The following is a 27,392-nucleotide window of genomic DNA, read 5'->3' as shown; positions in this document are numbered from 1 at the left end:
GAGAGACGGTCAGGTGGTGTGGGCTAAGGGACTTAGGCTACAAAGGGTATCCCTTTACGTGGTCAAATAGAAGATTTGGACCTCATTTGGTGGAGGAAAGGTTGGATAGATTTCTATGCTGCACAAACTGGGGAAGGTTTTTTAAGGAGAATCCGGCCACTAATTTAGTGACATGGACATCCGATCACAACCCAATTTTAATGGAGATAGTAGAAAGAACGGGTGGATGTAAGTACAGCAAAAGAACCTTCACTAGGACCCATTACGAGGATATGTGGAGTCATTATCAAAGGTGTAAAGAGATTGTGAATCAAGAGTGGAAGAATAGTAGCAGATGGAGTTGCAAGAATCCTGTTCTGTTATTCAAGAAAAAGGCAAAAGACTCATTAGCTGAATTAAAGTTGTGGAGTAAATCTGAGTTTGAAGGAAGGAAAAAGAATCTAGATCAATTACTTCATCAGCTGCAGAGCATCAAAGAAAGTCAGGAAAAATATGTCAATGGAAATGAAGTCAAAAAAATAGAAAAGCAGATAGACACAATGCTTCTGGAAGAAGAGATTTACTGGAGGCAAAGATCCAGAGCCGTTTGGCTTCAAGAAGGGGACAAAAATACCACTTTTTTCCATTCAAAAGCATCAACAAGGAAGAGGAAGAACACAATAGAGGGTCTCATAAACGAGCACAGCAACTGGACAACAGAAGCAGGGGAGATAGAAAGGTTATGCTGTGAACACTTCACCAACCTTTTTACTTCAACACACCCTACAGAAAGCCAACTGGAGAAAGCATTAGAAGGCATGCCGAAGAAAATGACGGAAGAAATGAATGAGCAGCTGAATCAACCCTTTTTAGAAGAGGAGATAGTTACAGCTTTGAACCAAATGCATCCAACCAAAGCACCTGGTCCTGACGGGCTCCCTGCAGTCTTCTTTCAAAAACATTGGCAAGCTGTCAAGGAGGGAGTCATAGCTACAGGCTTGCACATCTTAAACAAAGGAGGTAACATTGCTCCCCTGAATCACACTTACATAGCCTTAATTCCAAAAGTTGCAAAACCTAAGAAAGTGGTGGATTTTAGACCTATTAGTTTATGTAATGTCATGTATAGAATAATAGCCAAGGTCATTGCTAATAGGTTAAAGCTCTTTTTGCATGATGTTGTATCCAATACTCAAAGTGCTTTCATCCCAAATAGGCTTATTACCGACAACATAATCATTGGGTATGAATGCTTACATAAAATAAGGCACAGCAAAAAGAAGGGTGGCTGGGTAGCTATGAAACTAGATATCAGTAAGGCTTACGATATGGTGGAGTGGAGCTTTTTGAAGCGAACAATGGAAGTGCTGGGGTTCTCAACAAAATAGGTAGATTTGGTTATGAGATGCATCACCACTCCCTCATTTTCTGTTTTGATTAATGGAGTCCCCAAAGGCCTAATCCAACCCCAAAGAGGGCTAAGATAAGGCTGCCCCCTATCCCCATATTTGTTCATTCTGTGTGCAGAGGTCTTCTCAAATCTTTTGAACCAAGCAGAAAGGAAAAACCTGATCAAGGGGCTGAACTTTAGTAAGGAGCTCTCAATCAACCACTTACTTTTTGCAGACGACAGTCTAATATTCTTAAGAGCCACTACCGAAGATTGTTCAAATCTGAAGAAAATTTTTGATAGCTACGCGGATGCTTCAGGCCAAATTTTCAATTATGAAAAATCCTCCATGCTCTTCAGCGGAAGTACCCAACCAGCACAGATAGCCTCAATAAAAAACCTCTTTCAGCTTCAAGTTGTGTCAAAGCACGAAAAATATTTGGGGCTTCCTTCAATGGTAGGGAGAAAGAAGCTGAGTTTCTTTAACGACATCAAGCTTAGAGTTCTAAGCAAGATATCCAACTGGAACTCGAAGATGTTCTCAAGAGGGGGGAAAGAAGTGCTCATTAAAGCAGTAGCTCAGGCAGTCCCTGCTTATGCTATGAGTGTGTTTAAGTTGCCAATAGGGTTGTGTGAGGATATTCAGAAGGCTATGGCTAGATTTTGGTGGAGTTCCAAACCAGATCAGAGAGCTATACACTGGTCCAACTGGAGAAATATGTGTCAGGCAAAATGTAGAGGAGGGATGGGCTTTAGGGATCTAATCTGTTTTAACCAAGCGTTGGTGGACAAGCAAAGCTGGCGAATCATTCAAAATCCCAACTCTCTGGTGGCAAGAGTATTGAAAGCTAGATACTTCAAAGATGTGGAATTCTTAAAGGCGAAATTAGGATCAAAACCATCCTTTATATGGAGAAGTATTTTGTGGGGACGACAGATCATTCACAAAGGGCTGAGGTGGAGAATAGGAGATGGAAAAAGTGCCCAGATTTATCACAGCTGCTGGTTGCCAAGACCTTCAACATTCAAGCCATTCTCTCCTCCAAAGCTCCCTCTGGAATCCACAGTATCAGAGTTAATTGATGGGGAAAATAAGTGGAAAGAGATATTAATTCAGACGAACTTCATGAAAGAAGATGCTCAACAGATCTTGAATATCCCCCTGCCAAGAACCCCCAAGCCTGATAAGCTGCTATGGCATTTCGATAAGCAAGGAGAATACTCAGTCAAGAGTGGGTATCAAGTGGCATTGAATCTGAAATTTCCTGATCAACCAAACAGTTCAGAGAAGAAGCAAATTCCATGGAACATCATATGGGCTTCAGAGTTGCCAGCAAAGATAAAAATTTTCATGTGGAGAGCAGCAAGAAATCTTATGCCAACAGCAGTTAACTTGTGGAGGAAAAAGGTGATTCAAAGTCCCTGGTGTCAGAGATGCAGAAGAACTGAAGAGACACCCTATCATGCTATTTTCAATTGCAAATGTGCCCAAAAAGTATGGAGGCTCACAGAATATGGAGAGGAGGTCAGTCAGTGTGAAAGCAAAGATGTGCCGAGTTTAATGGTGGAATTGGCAAAAAAGAAGAGCAAAGCTGATATGGAGATGATAATGGCGTTATGTTGGGTCTCTTGGCACTCAAGGAATTTTCAAATCTTAAAAAACAAGAAGGAAGACCCCCAGATATCAGTAGCAAGAGCAGAAGCAGTAGTCCAATCCTACAGAAAAATCAAGCAGCCGCAATCACACATGCAAGAGGAGAGAAATGGACCAAAGAATCAACAATGGAGACCTCCACCTCCAGGTTGGTTTAAAGTAAATGTGGACGCAGCTATAATGGAAGATCAAAATAAAGAAGGCTTAGGGGTGGTGGTTAGAAATTCTGAAGGAAAGTGTACAGCAGCAGCTATGAAGCCAGCAAAGTTCCATGGAAGCATTGCTTTCGCAGAAGCTGAAGCCACAAAGTTTGGTTTAGAAATAGCAGAGCAAGCTGGTTGTTTGCCCTTGATTGTTGAAACAGATTCCCAGGAAGTAGTGGATTTGGTTTTAAATAGAAAGGGCACTCGGAAAGAGATATTTTGGTTAATCTCCGAGATTCAAGCCATTTTATTGAGAATGCAGCAGAGCAAATTGCAGCATGTTCTGAGAAGTGGTAACAGTGCAGCCCACTCATTAGCCAAATTATCCTTAAAGCAAGATTCTGTATTCTCATGACTGGAAAACATTCCAAAAAATATTTTGTCTGTAATCACTGATTTTGAGAAATGAAAGATTCGGTTTCATATCAAAAAAAAAAAAAACTCTGATTATTTTAGGATTTCTCATTTTTGTGGTCTACGTTTTTATTTTTTTAAACCACCAACCACAAAACAAGTAGCAGGAGGCCGCAATTTCTATCGTTATAGTGGGCCCTTTATGGGTGAATGTGTATTTTGATTACATTATGTCACCATCTACTTAATGAATACTATATTATAAAGTTTTAGAATATCGCACCACTATAATCATTAGTTTTCTATAATTATTAGTTTTCTTGTTATTGATTTAGGACATTATTGAATTTTCTTTATTCAAAAATAAACTAGCATCAAATTCCATCTTCGATCGGCCTTGGATACTTCGAAGGAATTGATCGATCCATGCCGTTCGATATTTAGGAGAATCATGGAAGCACGGCAATATTAACGAGGATTTGCATGTCCCTAATTAAATAGACTTTTTTTTTCTCTTACAAGCAAAAAAAAAAAAAAAGGCAAATAGTATTATTAATAATTAACATATTAAGCTAGATTACTTTTTAAAGGAAACATAATCCGTATAAAATTTCATGACAATGATGATATATTAGGTTATGATTGATAAAATAGAGCTTTTAAAGAAATTTAATATTGTTGTCCTTTAAAAAAAAATGTTTAGAATTATTTTTTTAAATTGACTTAAGAAGCTCAATTTTTAAGCTATTTTTAATTAAGTGGTCAAAAAGAATCTTTTGTCTAATTTTTTTCTCAAAATTCTTGTAACATATACTTCTAAAACGCTTTTTTAAAGGTATTTTCGCCATTTTTGTTTTAAGGAATGATTGTCAACCAAAAAATAGATAGTTATATGTTAAAAGTTTTATTTATGAAAGATTTAATGATGATGAAAACACCATATCAAAAAGTTTTTTAAGGAGATGTCATACCTGTGAAGGTGTAAAACAGGTGAAGCCACTCAGGGTTTGACACGAGCACCTCATGTGTTTAGCTAGCGACCAAAACGAGACTTCAAAATAAGATATTAAAGAAAATATAGAATTCAATTTTCGAAAAATACTACCAAAATTTAAAATAATTAAAATGTATTTTTTGAAAATACAATTAATAAAATATACACCAAATATTGACCACTTGCATTAAATAATTGAAGTTAGAGATTTAGGTATCGAATCCTCTCACATCAACGTTTTATGGAAATTAATTTAATTCTTGTGTATCTCTCTATTTAGGATATAAAAAATTTAAATTTTTTAAATAGATGATTTTTTTACAAAAGAGTTGATGCTATGGTTACATGTGAGAGAGAGAGAGAGAGAGTTAAAATACAGTACCAAAACTAATTTTGAAACATGTACAAGGAAAAGATTTTATCATGTTAACTGTCCATGACCGATTCAATAATCATGTCATGTGCATTGAAAAATTACTTGACAAATTGATGGTTACCAAAAACAAAACTTCACTTATCAAATTATTACCAATTAACTGACTGTACACAAAAGATTTATCATTTTTTGAGAAGACAGCACTAGTGCCAGCTAAACTACTTGTATGTGATCTGCCAAATGGCAGCAGCTCTCTTATTGAGTGCAAAGTAACGTCTCCTCGAAGTAACTATTTGGTTATAAGTTTGCAGTAGTGTCTATCGTAAATCATAAGACCAAATAGAAAAAGAAGAAGAGTATCAAACAGGAAGCAAAATGTCAGATTACGTACCTGAGGAAGTTGTTGCTCAGATCCTCTTCAGACTGCCAGCAAAATCGGTTTCAGAGTTCAGATGCGTCTGCAAATCATGGTGCGCTCTAATCAACGACCCAACGTTCATTTCTAACTATACTCATTTCGCCATAAAGGACATCACCAGCAATTCTCAGGTAATTTTGAGGCACTATGATAGGGTTAACTCCCAAGAAAGATTCACATTACACCATGATGGTATTTCATTTAGTCCGATCAAGGAACTTGATTTACCATTCGAAAACAAGCCTGACTCTTTTAATGTAATTGGTATATGCTATGGTTTAGTGTGTCTTCTTGACTATCACCAAAAAGGTTTGTCGAAATCCGTGATTGTATGGAACCCTTCTCTAGAATCTTGTGTTAGAATAATGTTTAAGTTCACTGCGGCTAATTTTGAATCTGTCCACGGATTCGGATTTGATCCCAAGAGTGTTGATTACAAAGTCGTGAGGATTGTGGTTCGCGACCATTTTATAATTGGTGTGAGGGACGCTCCAAGGCCAGTTGTTCAAGTTTTTGCTCTGAAGGTGGGAAGTTGGAGGAACGTTACTACGGGGGATACGAGTCTTTGTAGAATCACTGTAAAAACTCCACAAGCTTATGTGAATGGGACGCTTCATTGGGTTGGATACGATACAGAAAGTCATCATGTGGCTCAGGGAATCCAACGCAGATTGGTCTTGCTTGCGTTTGACTTGAGAGAAGAGGTGTTTAAGGAATTGAACGTGCCAGATGAACTGAAGACAGACGAATTAGCTTATGGGAGAGAACAAAAATTGTTTATTGGGGCACTTGATCAAAAGCTTGCTTTAATGCATTATTATACGCAGTGGTACAATAGCCCGTCCTATGACGGCTGTTGCATTTGGATGATGAAGGAGTATGGATTAGGAGAGTCCTGGACGAAGCAGTTCAAAATTGATCTAAGGTTAGGCCTAGGGAAGATGGCGGGGCTGAGAAGAAATGGAGAAATGCTACTGGTTACAAGATATAACGAGGAGTTGGTTTCTTTTAATACTGTGAACCGGAAGATGCAGAAGCTTGGAATTTATGGTGAGACATGGTCTTTTTTCTTGGATACTTACATGGAGAGTCTAGTTTTGATGCAAAGAATAAATGGGGTTTTGAAGATGCCTACGCCGCCTTTCAATTCAACTTCTTCCTCAAAGGCACATCGTGGCGAGACAAGTGGAGTTTAGACCACCGGTAGAGGTAATGACATCAAACAAGAATAATATCTCAAATTATCTTTTTATACAATCTCATTTTATTGACATAACGCTGAATATCTATATTGTGATATATTGAGCAATGGCTTCTTTTCTACTCTCAATTAACCAGAAAATATGTCAAAACCTCTCGGGGGTTTAATTGTCAAGCTTGAGGGTGGCTAGGATCAGTGAAGAGCAAAGAGCAAACACAAAATAATGGAGATGTATGCAAACATCAAACCTATCTGTTTTTTCATTTTCAGTTCTGAAACATGGGTCTCTTTTTATATTGTCGTTTTTATCCATCAGAATGAAAGATGTTTAGTTTTTGCTGTTATATATTATTTGATTGATCATTGCTTAATTATTAGCAAAGTAGACTAGCGAGATGACTTCTCTTTTGAATGGACTTAGATCGTATCAAGAACAAGATTATGAAAAGAATGCGTGTCTGAAGTTCAAAGCAGACAATTTCTTATTAGTCGTTAAGTCTTTAAAAAAGTACTATATCCATATATATTATCACTAAAATTCATCAACAATACCATCTCTCAACAACTCTGATCATTCTCATTCCTTACAACCACATTAATAGCAAAATTACTTACAAATCTTCCCTAGCTAATAAATGAAACCAATAGAAAAAATTGCAAGAGCAGCCACAGCTATCACAAGCTTTGTCGCAAGCGGAAGCTGCCAAGCGGAAGATTCGAGCCATGGGTTCCAGCCAGGAGATGAATACGGTGACAACTGCAGCATTGGCCTTGTTGGAACGTTAGGCGAATTGCCGGCACCATTTGTTCTAATTTCAAGTTTCATTCCCATTTGGCAGTGCCCTGGTGCTCCACAAATGAAGTAGCGAGGATCTGATGATTCTAACGTAATCGAGTCCTTGCCAGTTGTGTATGATTTCATCGGAGATTGTGTGTTGCAGGACTCGTAAGCGTCGCGGCTCACTTCCAACACACTGTGAAATAAGGAGTTGTACTCGAATGCTGGATTAATATTAACAATTGTACACAGTCTCAGCGACATAGCCCCAAGGTTTATACTTATAATGGTCTCACTTGTAATGAAAAAATATAACATCGTATAATAATCAAAGATGTTAATGCATAGTGAAAATAAGTAAAACTGAAATCAGTTTTTTAACCTCCAGAATTTGAGACTGAACTGTTTGAAAACAACTAGAGTTCATAAAAGTAATTAAAAGCAACAATATATATGGACCGACTCTAAACCTAATTTATTAAAGAACTTGATGTTTATTCACAAACAAAGGAAATTAAAATGGCTTAAGCTTACAAAGAATGTCGCCAACATGGAAGTCTATAGCCTCAGCCCAAGCATTGTAATTAACACTCTGCGCATTTGGAATAGACCAACCAGCATCATCACCGACTTTGTAAACAGCACCAAAAGAAACCCTGGAAACAATGGCCATTACCAACAACAGAGCAATAGAAGTCTTTGACAAAACAAAAGACATGGCACCACTAATTAACTATCACAACTAAAATAATGCTAAGAGAGGAGATATTTAAAGTAGTATAATTGTGCTCTACTGGGAAAGAGAAGATTTCGTAGCAAATATTTCATTAATTAAAAACAAAACTAGCATAAAATATCCATCCATATTTTTTTAAGGAATTGACCAATCCATGCCGTTCGATATTTAAGAGAATCATATAGTCAACTCCTTTCGATCTCAAGGCTTTTATGTCCCTGATTAAAAAAGGAAATAAAATATCCGAGCCTAATTTTATTCTTAATAATAAAAACGCTGCGTTAACTTGTCAAGGTCTTAACTACCCAACTACACGATGTAATTGAACTTGAGATCTAAACGAGTTCACTACATATTTAGGATTGACGCGGGTCAAAGTACACAAAGGGTAAGACTATTTTTACTCTAAAATCTATTCTTAATCACTTAAGAGTACATGTAAAAATAAAAAATTAAACTTTTACTATACATACTTTATTAAATCTCAAAAATAACCTTAATTATTTTTCTCAACACCCACTGTATTCTTCTTCTTCTTCGTTTTCTTTATTTGTATTCTCTTGTTTTTGCTTTCTTAAAACATATTTGACGATAAGATTATTCTGAAAGGAATCACTACTCTTTCAGAATATTAAAATATTTGAAGAATCAATTTGTAGTTGTAGATGTATTATTAATTGATAATTGTTCTTATTGAAAAATTCTGAGTTCCTTCACAACAATTAAGAGCTGCAGCAAATTGTTTAATCCTTTCATGAATGCCTTTTTTTTTTCTTTTATGAATCATCATTCTTGCTATTAGAACATTCAATGCAAGCTATAAGTTACAGAATCTATTATAATTTTTTTATTAATGTGATTTGTGAGATGTAATTGAAGCTCATTGGTGAAAATTGGGGTGTTGATCTGTGTACCAATGAAGAATGTACAATTTTGGTTTTGTATCTTCCATGAGCCTGAGATGATGAATTGATCAAGTAAATAAAAATTTAGGATTTATAATAAACGGGTGTGTAAAGTATTTTTATTTTTAAGTTAAAGTAATTACGTCTTTTTTAATAATCTCATTAAAGTTTATTTTATAATAAAATATATTTTAAAATAAAAAAGTGTTCAAAGTATCTCTTAGAGCACAAATAGCCCCATCCGTCCATAAAACTTCAATAGTCAAAATTTGTTGACTTTTTTTATTTCCTTAAAAATCAAATCAAAATTATTGACCTTTTCAAAATAATTTCTTATTAATCAAACATGTAAGTCTAAAGAATTTGGCTGCTCAAGTCACACTCAAAAGAATATTTCATCAATCAGCGAAAATATTCTTTCATCAAACTTGTTGTAAATAATCAATAATTTTTTTTTGTTTTTCTTGAATTTCATGAATCCTAAATTAAACTCGCTGCATAAAGAAGGGAACGGAGAACAATTCCCAAATAAAATCAGAAATCAAGAATTTGATAAAATTTTATGGAAAATTTTTGGCAAAGAGTTTAAGAAATTTTGTTGAAAAAAGGAACCAAAAAGAGTGAAAAAAAGGTTTCTTCAAGAGTTCTGGTGTGGTCGTAATTATCTTAGCAGATCACGTTTCTCTTTGCTGCTGCCATTGCTATTTTTCTGAGATGGCGAGTATAGTGTTCTTGATTCTCTCAGTTGTTGAATTCAAGTAGTATTTGTTCTTGTAGGATCAAATAATTTTTGTTCTAGGTGAACGTTTACAACTAGATAGAGATTGATTAAAAGTTTGGGTTGTCAAAATGACTGCCACAGTAATAAAATTGTGAAAAAATTAGGAAATATTTTATTAAGATTTAAGAGAGAATATGATCACATGAAGTTATAAACCACGACTAAATAACTAATTTTTCCTTGGACATAAATTTACTTTTGAATGAAAAGCTATAATCAACCTACCCTACAACCAAGATTCCAGCTGAAAAATGCCTTGAAATATCTCAAGGGACTTTGCCAAATGCCAGAAATTCACGCGGGCGCGCAACGCAACGTCACCTCACAGCAACTTTGTTTTCAAAATGCTTCAATAAAAGCACGACACATGTGAAAAATCTCTTGTTTTACAAGTTGAACTGAATCGCAGATTCTGTCGAAGCCAAGAAACAGCAGCATCGATCGGCAAAAGATCTTGTGGATGCAAATACGTGTCATGTCAGACTACATATGTGAGGAAGTTGTAGTTCAGATCCTCCTAACACTGTCCTCAAAATCGCTTATAGACTTCAAGCTCGTCTGCAGATTATGTTACTCCCCTATCCTTAAATACACCCTGTTTAGCATCAAGAACGCTGACCGTTCTAAGCTAATTTTAAGGCACTATGATACACCAAATCACGAAGGAAGATTCACATTACACTAAAATGGTCAGTTGTTTAGTCCATTTAAAGGGCTATTTTGTGATAATTGGTCTGCGTTGCGGTTAATTGTGTTTGCCTGGACGTACTATAGGTGGCACAAATAGTCTAGTTATATGGAACCCTTCTTTAGAATCTCGCGTTGGAATAGAATTCCTTTTGAATTCGTTCTGCGTAGCCACACAGAACCCTTTTGCGGAAATGGGTTTTGATCCTGTGAGTATCGACCATAAGGTGGCTGGTGGCGACAATTGTGTATTGGGGTGCATGATCAACCACTTGCTTTAATGCAATATTACACAGAGTGGCAAAATAGCCCGATCTATGATGGCTGTATTACTTAGATGACGAATGACTATGGTGTAGCAGAGTCCTGGACGAAGCAATTCAAAATTGATCTAAGATTAGGCTTAGGGAAGACGATGGGGCTTAGGAAAAACGAAGAAGTTCTCCTAGTGACAAGACATAATGGGGAGCTGGTTGCAGTTGATACTGTGAATTGGAATATCCACAGACTTGGAATTAACAGTGATGCCTGGACTTTTGCATGGATACATACATGAAGAGTCTAGTTTTGATGAAAAGAGTACGTCGGGTTTTTGGGATGCCAAGGCATTCCATTGCAACTTGTTCTGATGTGGCTCACTGTGGCGAGACAAGAGGAGTTCAGACAACTGATCATAAGAAAGGCATGACTTTTGATCTCACTTATATATCCTTCTCTATTAATTGCTCAATTTATCCCTATTTCCTATATCTTCTTTATTTTGACGCAGCAATGAACATATATATTGTAATATAGAACAATTTACTCTGATTTGTGGCTCGCTTGGCAGGATATATTTATCATTAATTATATGCGTCTGAGTTGTGACAATGGCCTAATGTTGCTTTATTATTACCTGTATTGTAATATTGAACAATTGCCTCAGTGTTATATCAATTATCAGGCTTTCGGCTAGCATTGGTAAAGAGGAAGCACAAAATTATGGAGATGTATGTAACATTAGACTTATCTGTTTTGTTATTTTTAGTGCATGGAGTATCATAATCAAACTCATGGAGGATTACAACAAGTTCTGTAAGGGACAATTACTCAGCTTGTATGGTGGATTTGGCTTGAGTTACCTCAGCCAGTATTTGTATATGAATTAAACATGTTTTGGTGCGGCTTATATGAAATTTGAATGAATTTTCTTTTAAAAAAGCATTGTCCGGAGAGATGGATTTGTTTTCACCCAAAGTTATGAGAATTTTATTGTGATCTAGAAAGTTTCATTGATCTAATTTTTTATTTGAGTAAATACCCAAATGTAATTCGTTGTGATTAGTGTTAAAAATCATATGTTTACTAAGGGGTGAAAATATTATTTTTTTACTTATATTATAATTTACATATGTAATTATGTAAAATATTATGAAAATATTTGATTTTATGTATTTTTGCGTATTTATTAGGTAAAATATTAATTTTACAAAATTCAAGACTTCAAATAGATAAACGGATGTTAAGCTTGGATTTTGGAGGTTCAAAAAAGTTAAGTCATTGTCGAGGAGGATCTGCGCCCTTTGTTATGAAATTATAAGTTTTTACCATGATAGGTGTGATAAATTGTTAGAAAAGTAATTTTTTTTTTTAATGTTAGGTGTAGTAATTGTTAGTGGAATAAGTTGAGTGTGTTTGAGTGGATTAAATTAGGTTTATTTTTGGTTAGTGAAACAAATGTATGGTTATGAAATAATTGACTTTAGTTATGTGTGTGGTGTGATAATGCGGTTGAGGAAATTTCAGTGTCAATCGTGAATGATAAGAAGAGAAAACAAGAAATCGGAAAAAGGAAGAAAGTCTCTAATGCTTTGGGAGCACTTTACAAAAATAATTGTTAATGGAGAACAAAATTCAAAGTGCATGCATTGTAGTGCAATTTTAAAAGCAAGATACCAATCAGGGACTTCAACTTCGAATAGACACGTGGAATTTTGTTTAAGAAGCGTCAACCGAAAATAGATGAAGCACTTCAAAGAAGTCTCAAAGTCATTAAAAGAGAGGGTGGAACTTGTGGCATTAGTTATGGCAGTTTTGATCAAAACGTTTTACATAGTTTGATAGCAAGAATAGTTATAATGCATGAGCTTCCACTTAGATTTGTGGAATAAATAGGCTTTCGAGAAATGATGGCACATGCTAACCATGTAGTAAATCCAATGAGCAAAAACACTTTGAAGAGCGAGATCTTGAAGTTATATCAAATCAAGAAGGTTAAGACTTTGCATTTATTGAAGAAAAATCATGATAGAGTGGCCATTACTACATATTTATGGACAGCTAGTAATCAGAAAAAAGGATATATGGTTATGACATCCCATTTCATTGACAACTACTAGAAATTGCATAGTCGAATCTTAAGGTAATTTGTCTATAATTTTTTATTATCTTAATTTCTCTTTTAAGTTTTTTATCACTTATATTATATTTGTTTTCAAGTTTAAATTGTTATAACATTTTAAGTTTGTGTATTTTATTCCAACACTTGAATATTTGATAGGTTTATCTATGTTCTAAGCCCCCATACTGTTGATGCCCTTTCTAATGAGTTAGTATAATGTCTATTGGATTGGAATGTGGATAGAAAGTTATCCTCGGTGATATTGGAGAATTGTACCACTAATGACGCGATGGTGGAGAAATTGTTGTTAAGGTTTGATATTGATACCTTAATTTCTAGTGGTAAATTTTTTCATATGAGATGTACTGCTCATATATTATACTTGGTTGTGCGAGATGGGTTGAAAGTTATAGAAAATGGGGTTGGAAAGATTAGAGAGAGTGTGAGTTACTCGTATAGAAGTGTTTTTTCTTGAAACTTTTGAGCTAGCTACTAGACAATCACAAATTAATTGTAAAAAAAATTGAAATTAGATTGTCTTACTCGTTAGAACTCTACTTATGCCATGCTTAAAGTAGCATTGATGTATAAAAGTAATTTTTCTTGGTTGCAACAACGTGAGCCTCAATATAAGAGCTTGCCAAGTGATGAGGAGTGGGATTTGGTAGTCATAATAGTGGAGTATTTGAAATCATTTTACATGTTAACGGAGATGTTTTTGGGTACAAAATATTCAACTACTAATTTGTTCTTTCCGTTGATATGTAAAATAAAATTGTTAGTTAATAGGTGGTGCACTACTAAAAACCTTGCTATTAAGATTATGGCTGATAAAATGGCTAACAAATTTAATAAATATGGGAATGACATTAATTCAATGTTAGTTGTATCTATTGTACTTGACCCAAGATATAAGATGATGTTAATTGATTTTTATTTCCTAAAGATATATAATGATACAGTAGATAAGCATATTGAGAGTGCACATTAGCTTTGTCATGATTTAGTGAAAGAATATGAATCGAAAGAAACGGTTGTGAGTGGTGAGCAGAATTCTAGATCGGAAATTTCTCATTTTGAATCTTGTTCGAATTCAAATAAATATTGGGATGTAGATGAGTTTGAAACATTTCGAAGCCAAAATAAGTGTGCTAAGGTAACTAAGTCGGAGTTGGATAAGTATTTAGATGAGGAATTGTTGGATGTCACTCCAGACTTTGATATTTTATAGCCTTTTGAAAGAGGCACACGAGCCAATATCCTATTTTGGCTGAATTAACTAAGGATATCTTAGCCATTCTTATATCCATTGTTGCCTCTTAGTCAACTTTTAGTACCATTGGCAAATGTTTGAGTTTGCATCGTAGTAAACTTCTTCCTGCCACTCTGGAAGCATTAATGTGTGCTCAGAATTGGATTTGGGCTTCTACTTCTCAAGGTATAAAGTTATTTGAATTATATTTTAGTAGTATTTGTTTGATTAAAATGCTTTGAATCTTAATGTGTTATTTTTATTGTTAGGTGGAGTTCTGGAAGATGAGATTTTTATTGGGGAAGAGGTAATTTCTAATGATGATGATGGGCCACAAGCGTCTAGCAGCATGACATGAACTCTTTTTTTTAATTAAACATCAACTTGTTATTTACTTATTTTACATGAGAGTATTTTGAGACTCTTTTATGAACTATTTTTTGAGTTGTTGATCATTTTAGGATTTTCATATGTTGTATTGGTAATTGGTATCGTAATTATAAACTTATGATATGTTGGATGTTATTTAGATGTATTTGGTGATTATTGTGTTGTTGAATTTAATTTTTTTTTATATAAATTGAATGAATTTAGATTAGAAATTGGATGAATTTATATAATAGAAAGGATATTGAAATAATTTTTATTTATTATTTGTATAAAATTTGTATTGTTAGTATGTTAAAGGTTTGGCATTTGATTATTTTCTTTTTTAAAGCTTGAGATTTATCAAACCTTGTAGTATGACACAGAAGAAACGTGCATGCATGTTGCATGTTGACGATACATAAGTGTGTTCAATTGTAGATATTTGGGTGAGAGAAATGAAAGAATAAAAATGAAAGAAGAACACATGCAGGCTTTGAAGCCTATATAAAAAATCCGAGCTCGAGGCTTGACCCGGCCCACACGTGGAAAAGTCGGGCTTAAATCCCGATCCAGGCAGCCATTTCACTCATCCATGCCGGTCCCGGACAACACCAAACTTGGACTGAACCCAGGATTTTACCAAGCCTAATTGAGAGAAAAACAATAATACACATCGGAAAAAAAAATAAAAAGATAATGCATTGAAATGAAAGGGAATAATTGAATAAATTAAAGGCATTTTACAAGCCTCTATTTGTGCGTTACTGTAAGGCGCAACAAATATGTGCTTTGGATTTGGATGCATGCTTTGTCCTGTTTGTAGTAGTGGTCGGCCGGTAGCCTGGTAGTAGGAGAAGTGGTGGACCTCACCGTTACAGTAATGTAACGGTAGTTACTTCGGAACGACTCACGGCAACAGAGGCCCGTTACATTATTGTATAACGTTAATAAGTTGTCCGTAAATTCGTGAATTATCCACGTGAGGCGTCAGAGTCCCATTACTAATAGCTGAGCTGACAACCGATTGATAGACGAAGACTAAAGCCACTTGCTTACTTGGCATATGATTGTCAAGTTTGAAGTTACAAGATTGTGTGCAATGCGTTTCATAAAGCGAACAGCAAGAAGCACAAGCAGAAGCGAAAAAGAAAAAAAGAAAGGCAAAAGCAGAAGCAAGAGAGCCAGGAGAAGAAGAAGAAAATGTCAGATTACTTACCTGACCAAGTACTGGCTGAAATCTTCTTCAGGCTGCCAGCAAAAACAGTTTTAGATTGCAGGTGCGTATGTAAATCATGGTGCTCTGTAATCACCAACCCCAATTTTATTTCTGAATACAACAAGCTCTCTTTCAAGAACACAAACAATGTCACTAGGTTCCTTGTAAGCTACTACGACATGGATGAACAGAGAGAAATTTTCACATTACACCATGGCGATTACTCGATTAGTGACCATTATCATGAGGAATTAGAATTGCCATTTGATCATGGACTCTCCAGATACATGATTATTGGTTTTTGTTGTGGGTTAGTGTGTTTGCTTGAGATTTCTAAAGCTGAAAGGCTGCCGCAATCTTTACTTATTTGGAACCCTTCTGTTGGTTATTCTTTTAAAACGTTTCCAATTCATTCCCCTGTGGCCAAAATTGACCAACAATCTTTTGGGTACGGGCAATATGGCCCTTCTATTCAATTTTCTCAAGGAAAAATTCTTGTTTCCATTTTCGGATTCGGGTATGTCCCCAAGACTAATGACTATAAGGTTGTGAGAATTGTGTATCATTTGGAGACTTCTTGTGTAGTTTCTAAAAGGGTTGTAGAAATTATTGATGTTTTAACTCTAAGTACAGGAGAGTGGGAGAACATCACTGAGGCTGCACCGCCTTTTTTGATTAAAAGAAATTCAGTGCATGCCTCTGTAAATGGAGCTGTGCATTGGATTGGATATTATGAAGGGAGTGATGAGAGATCAGTTTCTCAATTGGTTGTGGCCGTGTTTGATATGTATGGTGAGGTATTTAAGGAATTTAATTTGCCAAACGGTGTGATGAGCGATACAGTTAAATTCGGAGAAAGGGAAGTGCAAAAGATCTCTGTTGCGGTAATCAAACAATCGCTTGCTTTGCTGCATTATCATTCACATGCTAGAGATGAGGCTTTTCTTAGTTGTAGCATTTGGTTGATGAATGAGTATGGTTCAATTGAGTCTTGGACAAAGCTGTATAATGTTACAATACATTCAGGTGTAGGCAAGATACTAGGAAATTGGAGAAAGGGGGAACTTCTAGTCGGGACAGTATACAATTGGGCATTGCTTTCATTTCATCCCAGGTATCGAACAGCCAGGAGACTAACAGTTCGCGGTGAGCCATGGTGCTACTATGGGGATGCTTACATGGAGTGTCTTGTTATATGTAAGAAAATTGATGGGGTTTCGACAATGTCTACTTCTTCTGATGAAACTACCACCGGACAAGAACTTGAAACTGAATCAAGCTCATACAAGATAACTGATAAGGGCAAAGAAATCTTGGAAGAATAAGAAGACCAGGCGAGACAACTTGATCTCATTTATGTTTCGCTAATTTTCGAAATATATTTTGGCAATAGCATTGGCACCAAGTGAGACAATTATCTGTAGAGGTGCTTCTGTTAATCTGATTGTATGTCATATCTCTAAAAGATTGAATCTTTTTGTGTCAGGTTTGTGGCTGGAGAATTCGGTGATGAGCTAAGTGCAAGCACAGAATGATGAAAATGGATGTAACATTTGGTTGATGACTGAGAAAGGTAGAATAATCTATTATTTTCTTCTTTGTTTTGTCTGTATACACTGTATAATTATGATCCTGAAATAGATTTGTGTTCGACTTAATTTGGAAGATGTATCTACCTTGTTTGATGCCTTCTGCAGTCTTATAAACAATCTACATTCTCTTTATTGTGCTATATTATCCTCGATCACCTGTTCTTCCTTTTTATGTTGCTGAGGTTTGAGTTAAACCTTAGTCGCATAAACCTTTCTTGAAAAGGTCTGCTTTCTTTGCCTTCCCTCCATGACTAAATTCCTGGACAAGTCCTAAAATTAGATTATGGCTTTAGTCTTAAAATTTTGACACATGCAGGAGTAAAATACAGCATAATTTATTCATCATTACATAGAATTTAATTAAGATACTGCATGAGTACGATCTCTTTAATTCTCACGCGAGAATTGAAGGATTTTTATTTTGATTGAGTCAGTCAGTTCCAAGAATTTTTTTTGCCTACCTTACTTTCTCTTATTTTATCTTTCTTTTTTATTTTTAATCTTATATCAATAAGATATTAATGTTAGAAACAAACATGCAACTTTATAAGTACAATATAATTGTAAATTACAAACAATATCTGATTAGGAACAAAGACTTTGAACAACGATTATTTCCCAAGAAATAATGGGAAATAACACCCACACGAGTCAAGCTAAAAATGAGATAGCCTCTGTGCTTATGCTCTGAATATATATATAATCTTTCAAGCCTTACTACTCTTTTCCGAGTGGGACAAATACTTTTTTTTTTTTAATTTTTCCAATTTTATGGGTATATTTTTAAGTAATAATTTCTCATTCACTGGATCATCATTTTGAACATACAAATATATCATTTTGAAATACTCACGGAAGAGTATCCGAATCACCTTGATCTCTTTTACTGACACCTAATGGACTCCGCTCAAAATAGCCACTTGAGCGCTATTTTTCCAACAATTAATAACTCAATCAAAATGCACGTAGCCGCCATATCGTGCTAGCGCTATTTAAATTGAGAAAAGTAAAATTGCTTTGTTCTGAGCTAAATCTTTTGAGGGTTTTCTAGCAAGTTGACATATAATAAAAATTTGCACTGGTAAATGTAAGTATGTAACCTTCCGCCCTTACTCAAACTCGTAGTCACCCTAATTGACAAGGTGATAAAAATGCGACCAATTTATTTCAGATCAAATCTTCAGCGGGATTATCACCTCTAGCTATTGTGTTCCTATATGGACAAAAACAAAGATAATACTTGTGTTTTACAATGAATTTGAATAGATTACGGTGAATTGATGACGATGATGATAATTAATAACATCACAACTTTCATTTATAATTGAGCACTACTATTTAAACAGTAAGAAGACTGAAATATGACTGTGTTTGGTGCATGAAATTATAGTGTATTAAAATACTGTTCACATTAGTTTAATACCAATATCATGTTTGGTAAAATTTTACAAGAGATTAAGGGGTATACTAATGCGGCAGTTTACCGCATTAGCTTTTGTGCTTTTGCATTTACTGCTTCTTCTTCTTTTAAAAAATAATAATAAATAATATAACTTTTTAATATAATATAATATAAATTTTTATTTTCTTTTATTTTTATATCATAATTATTAATATAAATGAATAATTTATTATTCATATTTTAATTTTTATTATATTAAAAATATTACTAAATAATGTATTATTTAATTATATAATAATTAATATATCAAATTGATTAATAAGTACTTAAATAATATATAAAAATAAGAATCTAGCTTGATATTACGTTATTTAATTATATTATAGTAATTAATATAGAAAAATTTAATATAACTAATAAAAATATTTATATATGAAAAAATTTAAATAATATTAATTTAAAATAAATGTTATGTTGTTGATTATAAGGCTATAAGCTTCAATCTTTATGAAAATTTTTTTTAATATTTATACTAAAAATAATGTTAAATTTCTAAAATTTAAGACTTCTATATTTTATATTTTTCTAAGTACTAATAAATTTTATTTTCTAAATACATAATTTAAGTTAATCACAAAAAAAATTAATACAGTACAGTGTAACACCAAACATTGTACAACATTATTATAATACAATGTTAATGCAATATAATATAATACAATACACAAGCATTAAAATAATGCAATACAGCATAATACAATATATTGTGTCAAACGCACCCTATGGGTACTGTCCATACTACCACTGTTCATACTATAATAATGTTGTTTCTATCTTCTTACTATCTTGTTACTATTGACACAACATTTTCCTAATTTTCTATCTTAAGAGTAAAATAGTACACAAAATCTAACTTATATGTATTGCTTCGTGTTACCGAAATACTAATAGTTAATGTGAACTCGGTTAAAAAATAGGTTGAGTAGGGATTTGAACAGAGGTGGACATGTACGCTCAGGCTGGCCTAAGTCTCGAGGGTAGGCAAATCCCCATCGATTTCTGGCCCAATCAAGTTGAGCATGGGCCCAAAATTTGAAATTTGTTTAGACGGGGTCTAGGGTCAGAATCAAAGCCCAGATCTGGGGTTGTTCTTGGGCCCCGAACACCACCCGTGTCGCTATCTTAAGAATTTTTTTATATTGATTTTCAAAACAATATATATATATATATATATGAAAGGAAAATTTTAACTAAAGCCAAATCCAATCCAAATTTCAAATAATTCCGGTTGCATGCATTCTCAATTAAAAAAATAGAAAAATCCCGTTGCTGCTCTCGCTCTCTCTTTGCTCACGGCGTCCCCCAGCCACTGAACCACCATTTAGAACCTTGCTCTCTGAGGCTCCATCCTTGTTAAGCTTCACGATTTGAGATCGATGGATTGTCTATTCAATTGATCTAGGGTTTCAAGGTGAATTTTTCTTCTTTCATCTTAGTTACCCAACAATTTTTAATTATTTTCCATCGTTTTTTTTAATGATTGTTTCAAGTCTTGCAAATGTTCATACATTTTTATCAGTTACCATAACCTAAATTACTAGAAATTTTTGGTAAAAAAAATCTAATTTTTATTAAGGTTTTAATTAGGTTTTAATCTCAATGAAATTGTTATGTTATTCATGATAGTGAATGATAATATAAGAAACTGATAAGTTGAACATTGATTTATCCAGCTGAAGATTTAATCTTTAATTCATATTTTTAACCCCAGAGGTCTGGATACTGGAATCATAGAGGAATAAATGGTGATTTTTTATTTATTTCCCACATTAGACCTAATTCTAGTACGCATGTGGCATCTCTTTTAATGTGTACAGTTTTATGCGATTATAAAGTTTGTTTTCGGCTTTAATTGGTTGGATATTATCGTTTTAGAACTTAGGAATTGTATGAGATGTAAACACGTGGATTCATCATGTCGTTTTGTGTTTAATCTCTTGGTTGAATTAATGTGGTGTTTTGTCAGTAGTAGATGACTGCCTTAAGGAGGCAGTGTCAACAAATGTGTGTCCGATAATCGGACATTCTAGGAAGTTGTTATTGGACTTGGGAACCGCCACTTGGGCATTAATGATGGCTTTGATGATTGCCATATTGGGATATATACCTCCAACTTTGGTTTTTGATGGGAATATACTTCGTTTGGCTTGTGCGTCTTCCCTTCTCCTCTCCCCTTTCTCATCTCTGTAGCCGCTTTTCTCTGGGGATCCTGGCTGATTTATTAGCTTGCTTATCTTGCATCATATCTCTTTTATGTACTGTACGTTGGGATTCTACAATGAATATGTAGGTTGAGAAGTATAGGGAGTGGCATGGCGTCTATGCACCTAGATTTTCATTTTCTAAAATACGAATAGATTGAATTTTAAGATATATAATGTTGGTGAAAGCTTAATTTTTTTCACAAAGCTTAATTTTTTTCCCCTCCTTTGTGTTTTTTTGTTTCATTTGATGATCTCAAGTGCATATTCATCTTTGATTTGGGATTGGCCATTGAAGCTGTTGATTAATTGTTATTTTTATTCAGGATAGAGTACATATTACCACAGCGCAAAGGCTGCACAAGTGGACTATGGCAGACTTAGAAAATCTACTCCTGGAGGCAGCCGGAAGAACCAATTCCGCTGGAAGAAACCGGCACTCTGCATCTTCCTCTAAAAGGCGACGTGAGGGTTCCTACTCTGGAAGTGACTCAAGGGATGATGATTCTGATGATAATCGTGGGTATGGTAGCAGGAAACCCTCTGGATCTCAAGTTCCTTTGAAGAAGAGGCTGGATCCTGCTGAAAGAGACGATGACCAGGGTAGCCAGGAAGAAGGTGATTATGATGGTGGTGCTTCAGAACATGAAGGTGATAGCAGCAATGAGTCTGATGATGACAACCATGGACAGATGACTGAACTTGAAAGAGAGATGATGATATTCGAACGAGATGATAAGAAAGTTGATAAGAACTTAAGGGACAAGTTTAGATCAAGGCGGGAGGAGAGGTCCACCCGATCTACAAAAGAGACTCCACCTCTTCCATCATCTCGTAGTGCACGTCTTGCAGCTAGATCTGCTGACAGGGCAGCTGCCAAGGATGATGCATTGAATGAGCTAAGAGCAAAACGGTTGAAACAGCAGGACCCGGAGGCTCACCGTAGATTGAGGGATGCATCTAGAGGTGGTTCTGGCAGCAGGGTTCTTTCACCAGTCAAGCGAAAAGCATTTACTCCTGCAGGTCTGAGTAGCTCCAGTCAGAGTGAGAGTGAAAGTAGGTCTCATAGTGACGATGAAGGGTCAACTGGGGATGGTGGGATGGCTGACAGTGACGATGACGGGGCACCTGGCTCAGGCAGACCAACTTATGATGACATAAAGGAAATTACCATCAGGAGGTCAAAACTTGCTAAATGGTTCATGGAGCCATTCTTTGAAGAGTTGATTGTGGGTTGCTTTGTGAGGGTTGGAATTGGGAGGTCAAAGAATGGCCCTATCTACAGGCTTTGCATGGTCCGAAATGTTGATGCCACAGAGCCAGACCGGTCATACAAACTAGAGAACAGGACAACATGTAAGTATCTGAATGTCACTTGGGGCAATGAAAGCTCAGCTGCCAGGTGGCAGATGGCTATGGTTTCAGACTCCCCACCACTTGAGGAGGAGTTTAAGCAATGGCTTAGAGAGGTGGAGCGAAATGGTGGCCGGATGCCAAGCAAACAGGATGTGTTGGAGAAAAAGGAGTCGATACAAAAAATCAACACTTTTGTCTATTCGGCAGCCACTGTAAAGCAGATGTTGCAAGAAAAAAAATCTGCCTCATCAAGGCCATTAAATGTCGCTGCTGAGAAGGACCGGCTGAGGAGGGAGTTGGAAGTTGCACAAAGTAGGCATGATGATGTAGATATGGAGAGGATCAAGAAAAGACTGCAGGAACTCGAGGCATCCCGGGATTCAAAGGTAAAAGATGCCAAAGCTATTAGACTTGCTGAGATGAACAGAAAGAACAGAGTTGAGAACTTCAAAAATGCCTCAGAACTGAAACGAGTAAATACAAGCTTGAAAGCAGGGGAGGCTGGATATGATCCATTTTCAAGGAGGTGGACTAGGTCAAGGAATTACTATATCTCTAAGCCTGGTGAAGAGGTGACTGCTGAGGCAAATGGTGATAAGAATGGTGTACCAGGAGGTGCAAATGGGGAGGAGGGTGCTACAGGAGAGGTTGGCATGGCAGCCACAGAGGCGGCCTTGGAAGCTGCAGCTGGTGCAGGGAAGTTGGTTGACACAAATGCTCCTCTTGATCTAGGAACAGAATCAAATATGTTGCATGATTTTGAGCTTGATATTTCCTTGAATGCACTTAAGAAGTTTGGTGGACCTCAGGGGGTGCTGGCAGGATTCATGGCAAGGAAGCAGAGGATAGAAGCAACCGTTGGATGCCAAGTCCCGGAGAATGATGGGAGGAGGCATGCTTTGACCTTGACAGTTGGTGATTATAAGAGAAGAAGAGGGCTACTTTGAAATCTGTTGTGGCAATCAAGCCATATTTGAACAGATAACCTTTGGACTGAAAAAGTTTACAAAGAAACTTATAAAGAAGTGACTGGAAGTGAAGGTGTAGCTTTTGTTCTGTTTATTGATCCAAGCAAAATGAAAGTGATGGACATGTTTTTTTCTTTTTCTTCTTTTTTCCCTTTTTTGAGAGCGAGTGATGGACATCTTAATATCAGTTTTATACTTCTATATCATCATAAGCAAGTTTTAGTTGTCTTTTTTTTTTTTTTACCCCCTCTCTCTGTTTGTATGACTATACCATGGCAGCAATGATCTATAGAACAATATTTTACAATGAAATCCATTTGGGCTTTGCAGTATATGTGAATAAGTTTCTAGTGATGACAAGTTTAAGAAGTAAAGCACTCCAAATTGCCTATTTCTACTATATGAATTTTCTATGGTTTAGCAATCAAGAATGCCACCAACTCGCTTCTGTCTATGCACACGTGACGCTCATGATCTCCCAATTCCAATCTCACCTCCTCGTCATTCCCTCGCATCTTGAAAATGCATTTCTATTTGCTCCAAGGAATTAACTGAAATTTTACAAATTTATGCCCCACTATAACCCATTTAATTTTGATGATTTATTCATTATGATCCTCGACATTGGCCCGCTTACTTTTATTGATTTTATCATTTTGTCTATTTAATTTATTTAGTTTCTATATTATGATCTTCATCAAACTAAAAATTAATCTAGTGATTCATTTAATAAATTAATTACAGGTAAAAATTTATTTAATTTTTATATTTTTTATGTTAATATTTGTTTAGTCTCTTTAGTTTTTAAAATATCTCAAAAAATTTATGCCGTTAAATTATTAACACCCTTGTCGTTATTTTTTATTCTTTTTACTTACTTTTTCAACGTTTTCCTCTTGCAATAATATTTCTTCTTTCTACATTAATAAAAAATTAAATCATCAATATAACCTCAAAAAATAAAATATAAACAAAAAAGAATATACATTAATTTTTTGTGAACATAGATATACATATATTCTTTTTGTTTTTAAATTACCTCAGAATATATATTAGTTGATCAATTATTATCTATTCAATTTTCTCAAGGGGAAGTTATTGTTTCCATTTTCGGATTTGGGTATGTCCCCGATTGGCCAATACTAATGACTGTAAGATTGTGAGAATTGTGTATCGATTGGAGAGTACTTTTTCTAAATGGGCTGTCGATGTTCTTGCTCTTAAGTAAAGGAGAGTGGGTGAGCATTACGGAGTCTGCGCCGCCTTATGTTATCAAAGAAAATAAAATTTTGCTGTGATCTACGATTAAAAAAATGAGAGAAATTATTCACCATCCACATATTTATTTTATTTTTTTAAAAATACACAAATATTTTTTTTTTGTGTGCCACCTGAAATTTATTTTTTATTGCACTTACCCACTTCCGTCTAACTGTTGTTAGAAAGTTACTGACGTCAGAGAGATAAAATGAATATTTCATTCTAATACCTAAAATTATGTTATATTATTTTTTTTAAAGAAAGAGTAAAACAATGTCATTTAACGTGATTTGAAAATTAAAAAGAAAAAGAAAAAAAATTGATGTTGTTTAACTCAATTGAAAGAGAAAAAATAAATACAAATTTTCTAAATCTAGCAAGTAACAAACACTATTTTTCTCCAAAAAAATTAATACAAATTTTTTAAATTTAACAAGCAACAAACACTATTTTTTTTCTAATTTCTAGCATATGCCTTTGCGTTTAACTCGATTGCTTGAAAATTTTTAAATTCAGTCAATTTATCTCTAATTTTTATTTATTTTGAGTTAAATTATAATTTTAAAGGATAAAATATCATTTTATTAATCTTCTGTTAAATTTATTAACGAAGATCAAATGAAAGTAGATGAATACAATAAAAATAAATTTAAGGTGACGTGTTGAAAAAAAAAATTGTATATATTTTTTTAAATAAAATAAATAAGTTGACCGTGGATAGTTTAAAATAAAGAAAGAAAGAAAACATGCGCGACATCAATTATTGACAATTGCTGCAAGTTGCAAGCAGGAGAGTATGAATGGGGAGAGAAAAAAGCTGTCCGTAGACCGTAATTTCATTCGTTACGTCTTTAACCACGTGACGCGCCAGACAGAATCATTACTGATTGGTTACCAAGAGCAGAACAGACAACTAGGTTGACTTGAGCTATTTGGTTTCTCCACGTATAATTGGAAGTGACAGGCTTAGAGCTTAGAAGCTAGATCTAGATTTGAAAAAAAAAAAAAAAATTATTTATCCCTCAAAATCTTGAAATTGCATAATTATTTCCAAAAAGACAAAAATTTATGTGATTAATCCGAATTTATAGTGAGATGTCGTAAATTAGGGGTAGGGCAACGTAATTACAAATTTTGAATTTTTTAAATCGTTAAGAAGTTGTTGACTGATTAAACTAACCAGTATGCACAGTAACCAACTGCTACACAAAACATGGAACACAGTTGAATCTGAGGGAGTCATCTCCACTTCTTCTCATCGGCATAGTAAAGCCGGTCATATTTTCTCTCTATTTATTTCCATTTTCTTCTTATCTATAAAAGGATATATACAAAGACAAAGCTGCAATCATTGCAAGAAGACAGCCAGTATGAACTTGTTTCCTAAATCTGGAAAAATAATTACAAATAGATATTGAACTTAGAATCAGTTGCTGCAGGAATAGAAAAGAAATCTTTTGTTTCCAAACACATACATAACTAGAAATTAAAAAAAAAAACACACACACACACACACACAGACAAAATATTTTTTTCCCTCTCCCATGCTGGGTTACAGTTTATATAGAGAAGAACAAAGGCAAGCAACAAAGAAAAAAGCAGCTCCCAAGAAACTCTATACAGACCAAAAAAAAAAAAAAAAGAGCATTTATGCTAGTGAGCAAAACCCTTATGAAGTTTTTTGAACTCCAACTCAAGCGTTGAAGAGTTGTAATTTCTCACAAACTCAACAACCCTTTTCCTCTCTCATAGTTAAAGTGCTACAATAGTTATTAAAGACTGAAAAAAATTCATATCTTGAGTCTTTTTTGTTGAAAAAAATCACATCTTTTTTAACAAAAAAAAAAGTGCTTTTGAACAAGTCTCGTCATGCATGAAATAAAAACACCTCACTCTCCAAAAGAAAACATAAACCACCATTAACTGACAAGAAAATAGAAGAGAGATCCAACATACCCACCAAATCTTTCGGTCTCAAGTTGCAGTTGCAAAAGCACTGAAGTCAGAATAACAAGGAAACACCATGTTTGTTAAATCTATATCTATGTAGGCATTTGCCTTTTTTCTCCCACGCTTCAATTATCTGAAGAGGAAGCGTCATGTTAATTTCAGAAAACAAACTGACAAGGTCATCTTGGTTTTTAAAAGCAAACACTGCTCTTCACTTCATTTGTAAATTAACTATTCAGTTTTTTATATAATCATTGAACAAAGAAACCCAATCTACTTTCAATTAAAAAAAATCTGAGGGGGTCATCTCTACTTCTTCTCATCGGCAATGATTGCAACGATTCCACTACTCATATGCATTTGGTGCCAAAAAACAACAAATGCTCTGCAACTCTGCAATGCAAGCCAAGAAGCATTGTCAAGTCTGCAACTCTGCATTGCTGCAAGTATTATCAGTTATTGTACTGTGCAGTGAGGGCATTATTGTACTTTCATCAACAGGGCAAACGGCACTTTAACACTAATACACTATCAGGGGTGCTATGTGTCAATATATGCATACATTCTCTCTAAGTGTAGCAAGAGTAAACCTCAGGGGAGGTATCCAAAAATTACCCTACCCATAATTTTTGCTTTTTGGTTCTCTCACAATAAATTAAAAAAAAAAATAGAAAAAATATGTTCCGATTATGTTAAATCATTTTTGTATAATTTCAAAATTTTCTCAATATCTTAAAGTCGACATGACCTTAAAATTAAATTCATTTTCAGTTACACACAAATCATTATCGTACACAGATTAATAGCTATTATTGAGATATATCAATACAAAATCAAATCAACTCTAGTAATAGAGAAGAACTTAAAATAACAATATCTCTAATAGAATTTAAATATATTATGTACACATCCGGTGAGTGTCTCCTTTGA

At 34.7% G+C, this 27,392-nt stretch overlaps 4 protein-coding genes across 6 annotated transcripts; 3 read left to right on the top strand and 1 right to left on the bottom strand.

Annotated features, from left to right (window-relative positions):
• The first annotated feature begins 5,298 nt into the window (after positions 1–5,298).
• Positions 5,299–6,978, top strand: LOC102627197 (F-box/kelch-repeat protein At3g06240). Its single transcript, XM_006487007.2, has 2 exons — positions 5,299–6,577; positions 6,707–6,978. Exon 1 carries the CDS (start codon positions 5,326–5,328, stop codon positions 6,562–6,564), a length of 1,239 nt encoding a protein of 412 aa, XP_006487070.2. The 5' UTR covers positions 5,299–5,325; the 3' UTR covers positions 6,565–6,577; positions 6,707–6,978.
• A 219-nt stretch (positions 6,979–7,197) lies between these two features.
• Positions 7,198–8,020, bottom strand: LOC102626925 (mavicyanin-like). The gene is made up of 2 exons (XM_006487006.3): positions 7,882–8,020; positions 7,198–7,571 (listed from the first exon to the last, which is right to left on the bottom strand). Exons 1-2 carry the CDS (start codon positions 8,018–8,020, stop codon positions 7,198–7,200), a joined length of 513 nt encoding a protein of 170 aa, XP_006487069.3.
• A 7,449-nt stretch (positions 8,021–15,469) lies between these two features.
• On the top strand, positions 15,470–17,403 carry LOC102626128 (F-box/kelch-repeat protein At3g06240-like). Of its 2 annotated transcripts, none has more exons than XR_003066703.2 (2): positions 15,470–17,078; positions 17,160–17,403. XR_003066703.2 is itself a non-coding variant. In XM_006486919.4 (2 exons), the coding sequence occupies exon 1, from the start codon at positions 15,658–15,660 to the stop codon at positions 16,996–16,998; it is 1,341 nt and encodes a 446-aa protein (XP_006486982.2). In that variant the 5' UTR covers positions 15,470–15,657; the 3' UTR covers positions 16,999–17,007; positions 17,160–17,403. The 2 variants fall into 2 exon arrangements, 1 of the variants encoding a protein (XP_006486982.2); XM_006486919.4 differs by having other exon boundaries at positions 15,470–17,007.
• A 2,513-nt stretch (positions 17,404–19,916) lies between these two features.
• On the top strand, positions 19,917–23,586 carry LOC102625656 (protein RTF1 homolog). 2 transcript variants are annotated; one of them, XM_006486918.4, is made up of 2 exons: positions 19,917–20,138; positions 21,260–23,586. In XM_006486918.4, the coding sequence occupies exon 2, from the start codon at positions 21,300–21,302 to the stop codon at positions 23,229–23,231; it is 1,932 nt and encodes a 643-aa protein (XP_006486981.2). In that variant the 5' UTR covers positions 19,917–20,138; positions 21,260–21,299; the 3' UTR covers positions 23,232–23,586. The 2 variants fall into 2 exon arrangements, with proteins under 2 accessions (XP_006486981.2, XP_006486980.2); XM_006486917.4 differs by having other exon boundaries at positions 21,255–23,586.
• Positions 23,587–27,392: the final 3,806 nt, after the last annotated feature.

Source organism: Citrus sinensis, chromosome 8, assembly GCF_022201045.2.
Source record: "Citrus sinensis cultivar Valencia sweet orange chromosome 8, DVS_A1.0, whole genome shotgun sequence".
NCBI lineage: Eukaryota > Viridiplantae > Streptophyta > Magnoliopsida > Sapindales > Rutaceae > Citrus > Citrus sinensis.
The sequence above is the reverse complement of the archived record's forward strand: the minus strand, read 5'-3'. Positions and strand labels throughout refer to the sequence as shown.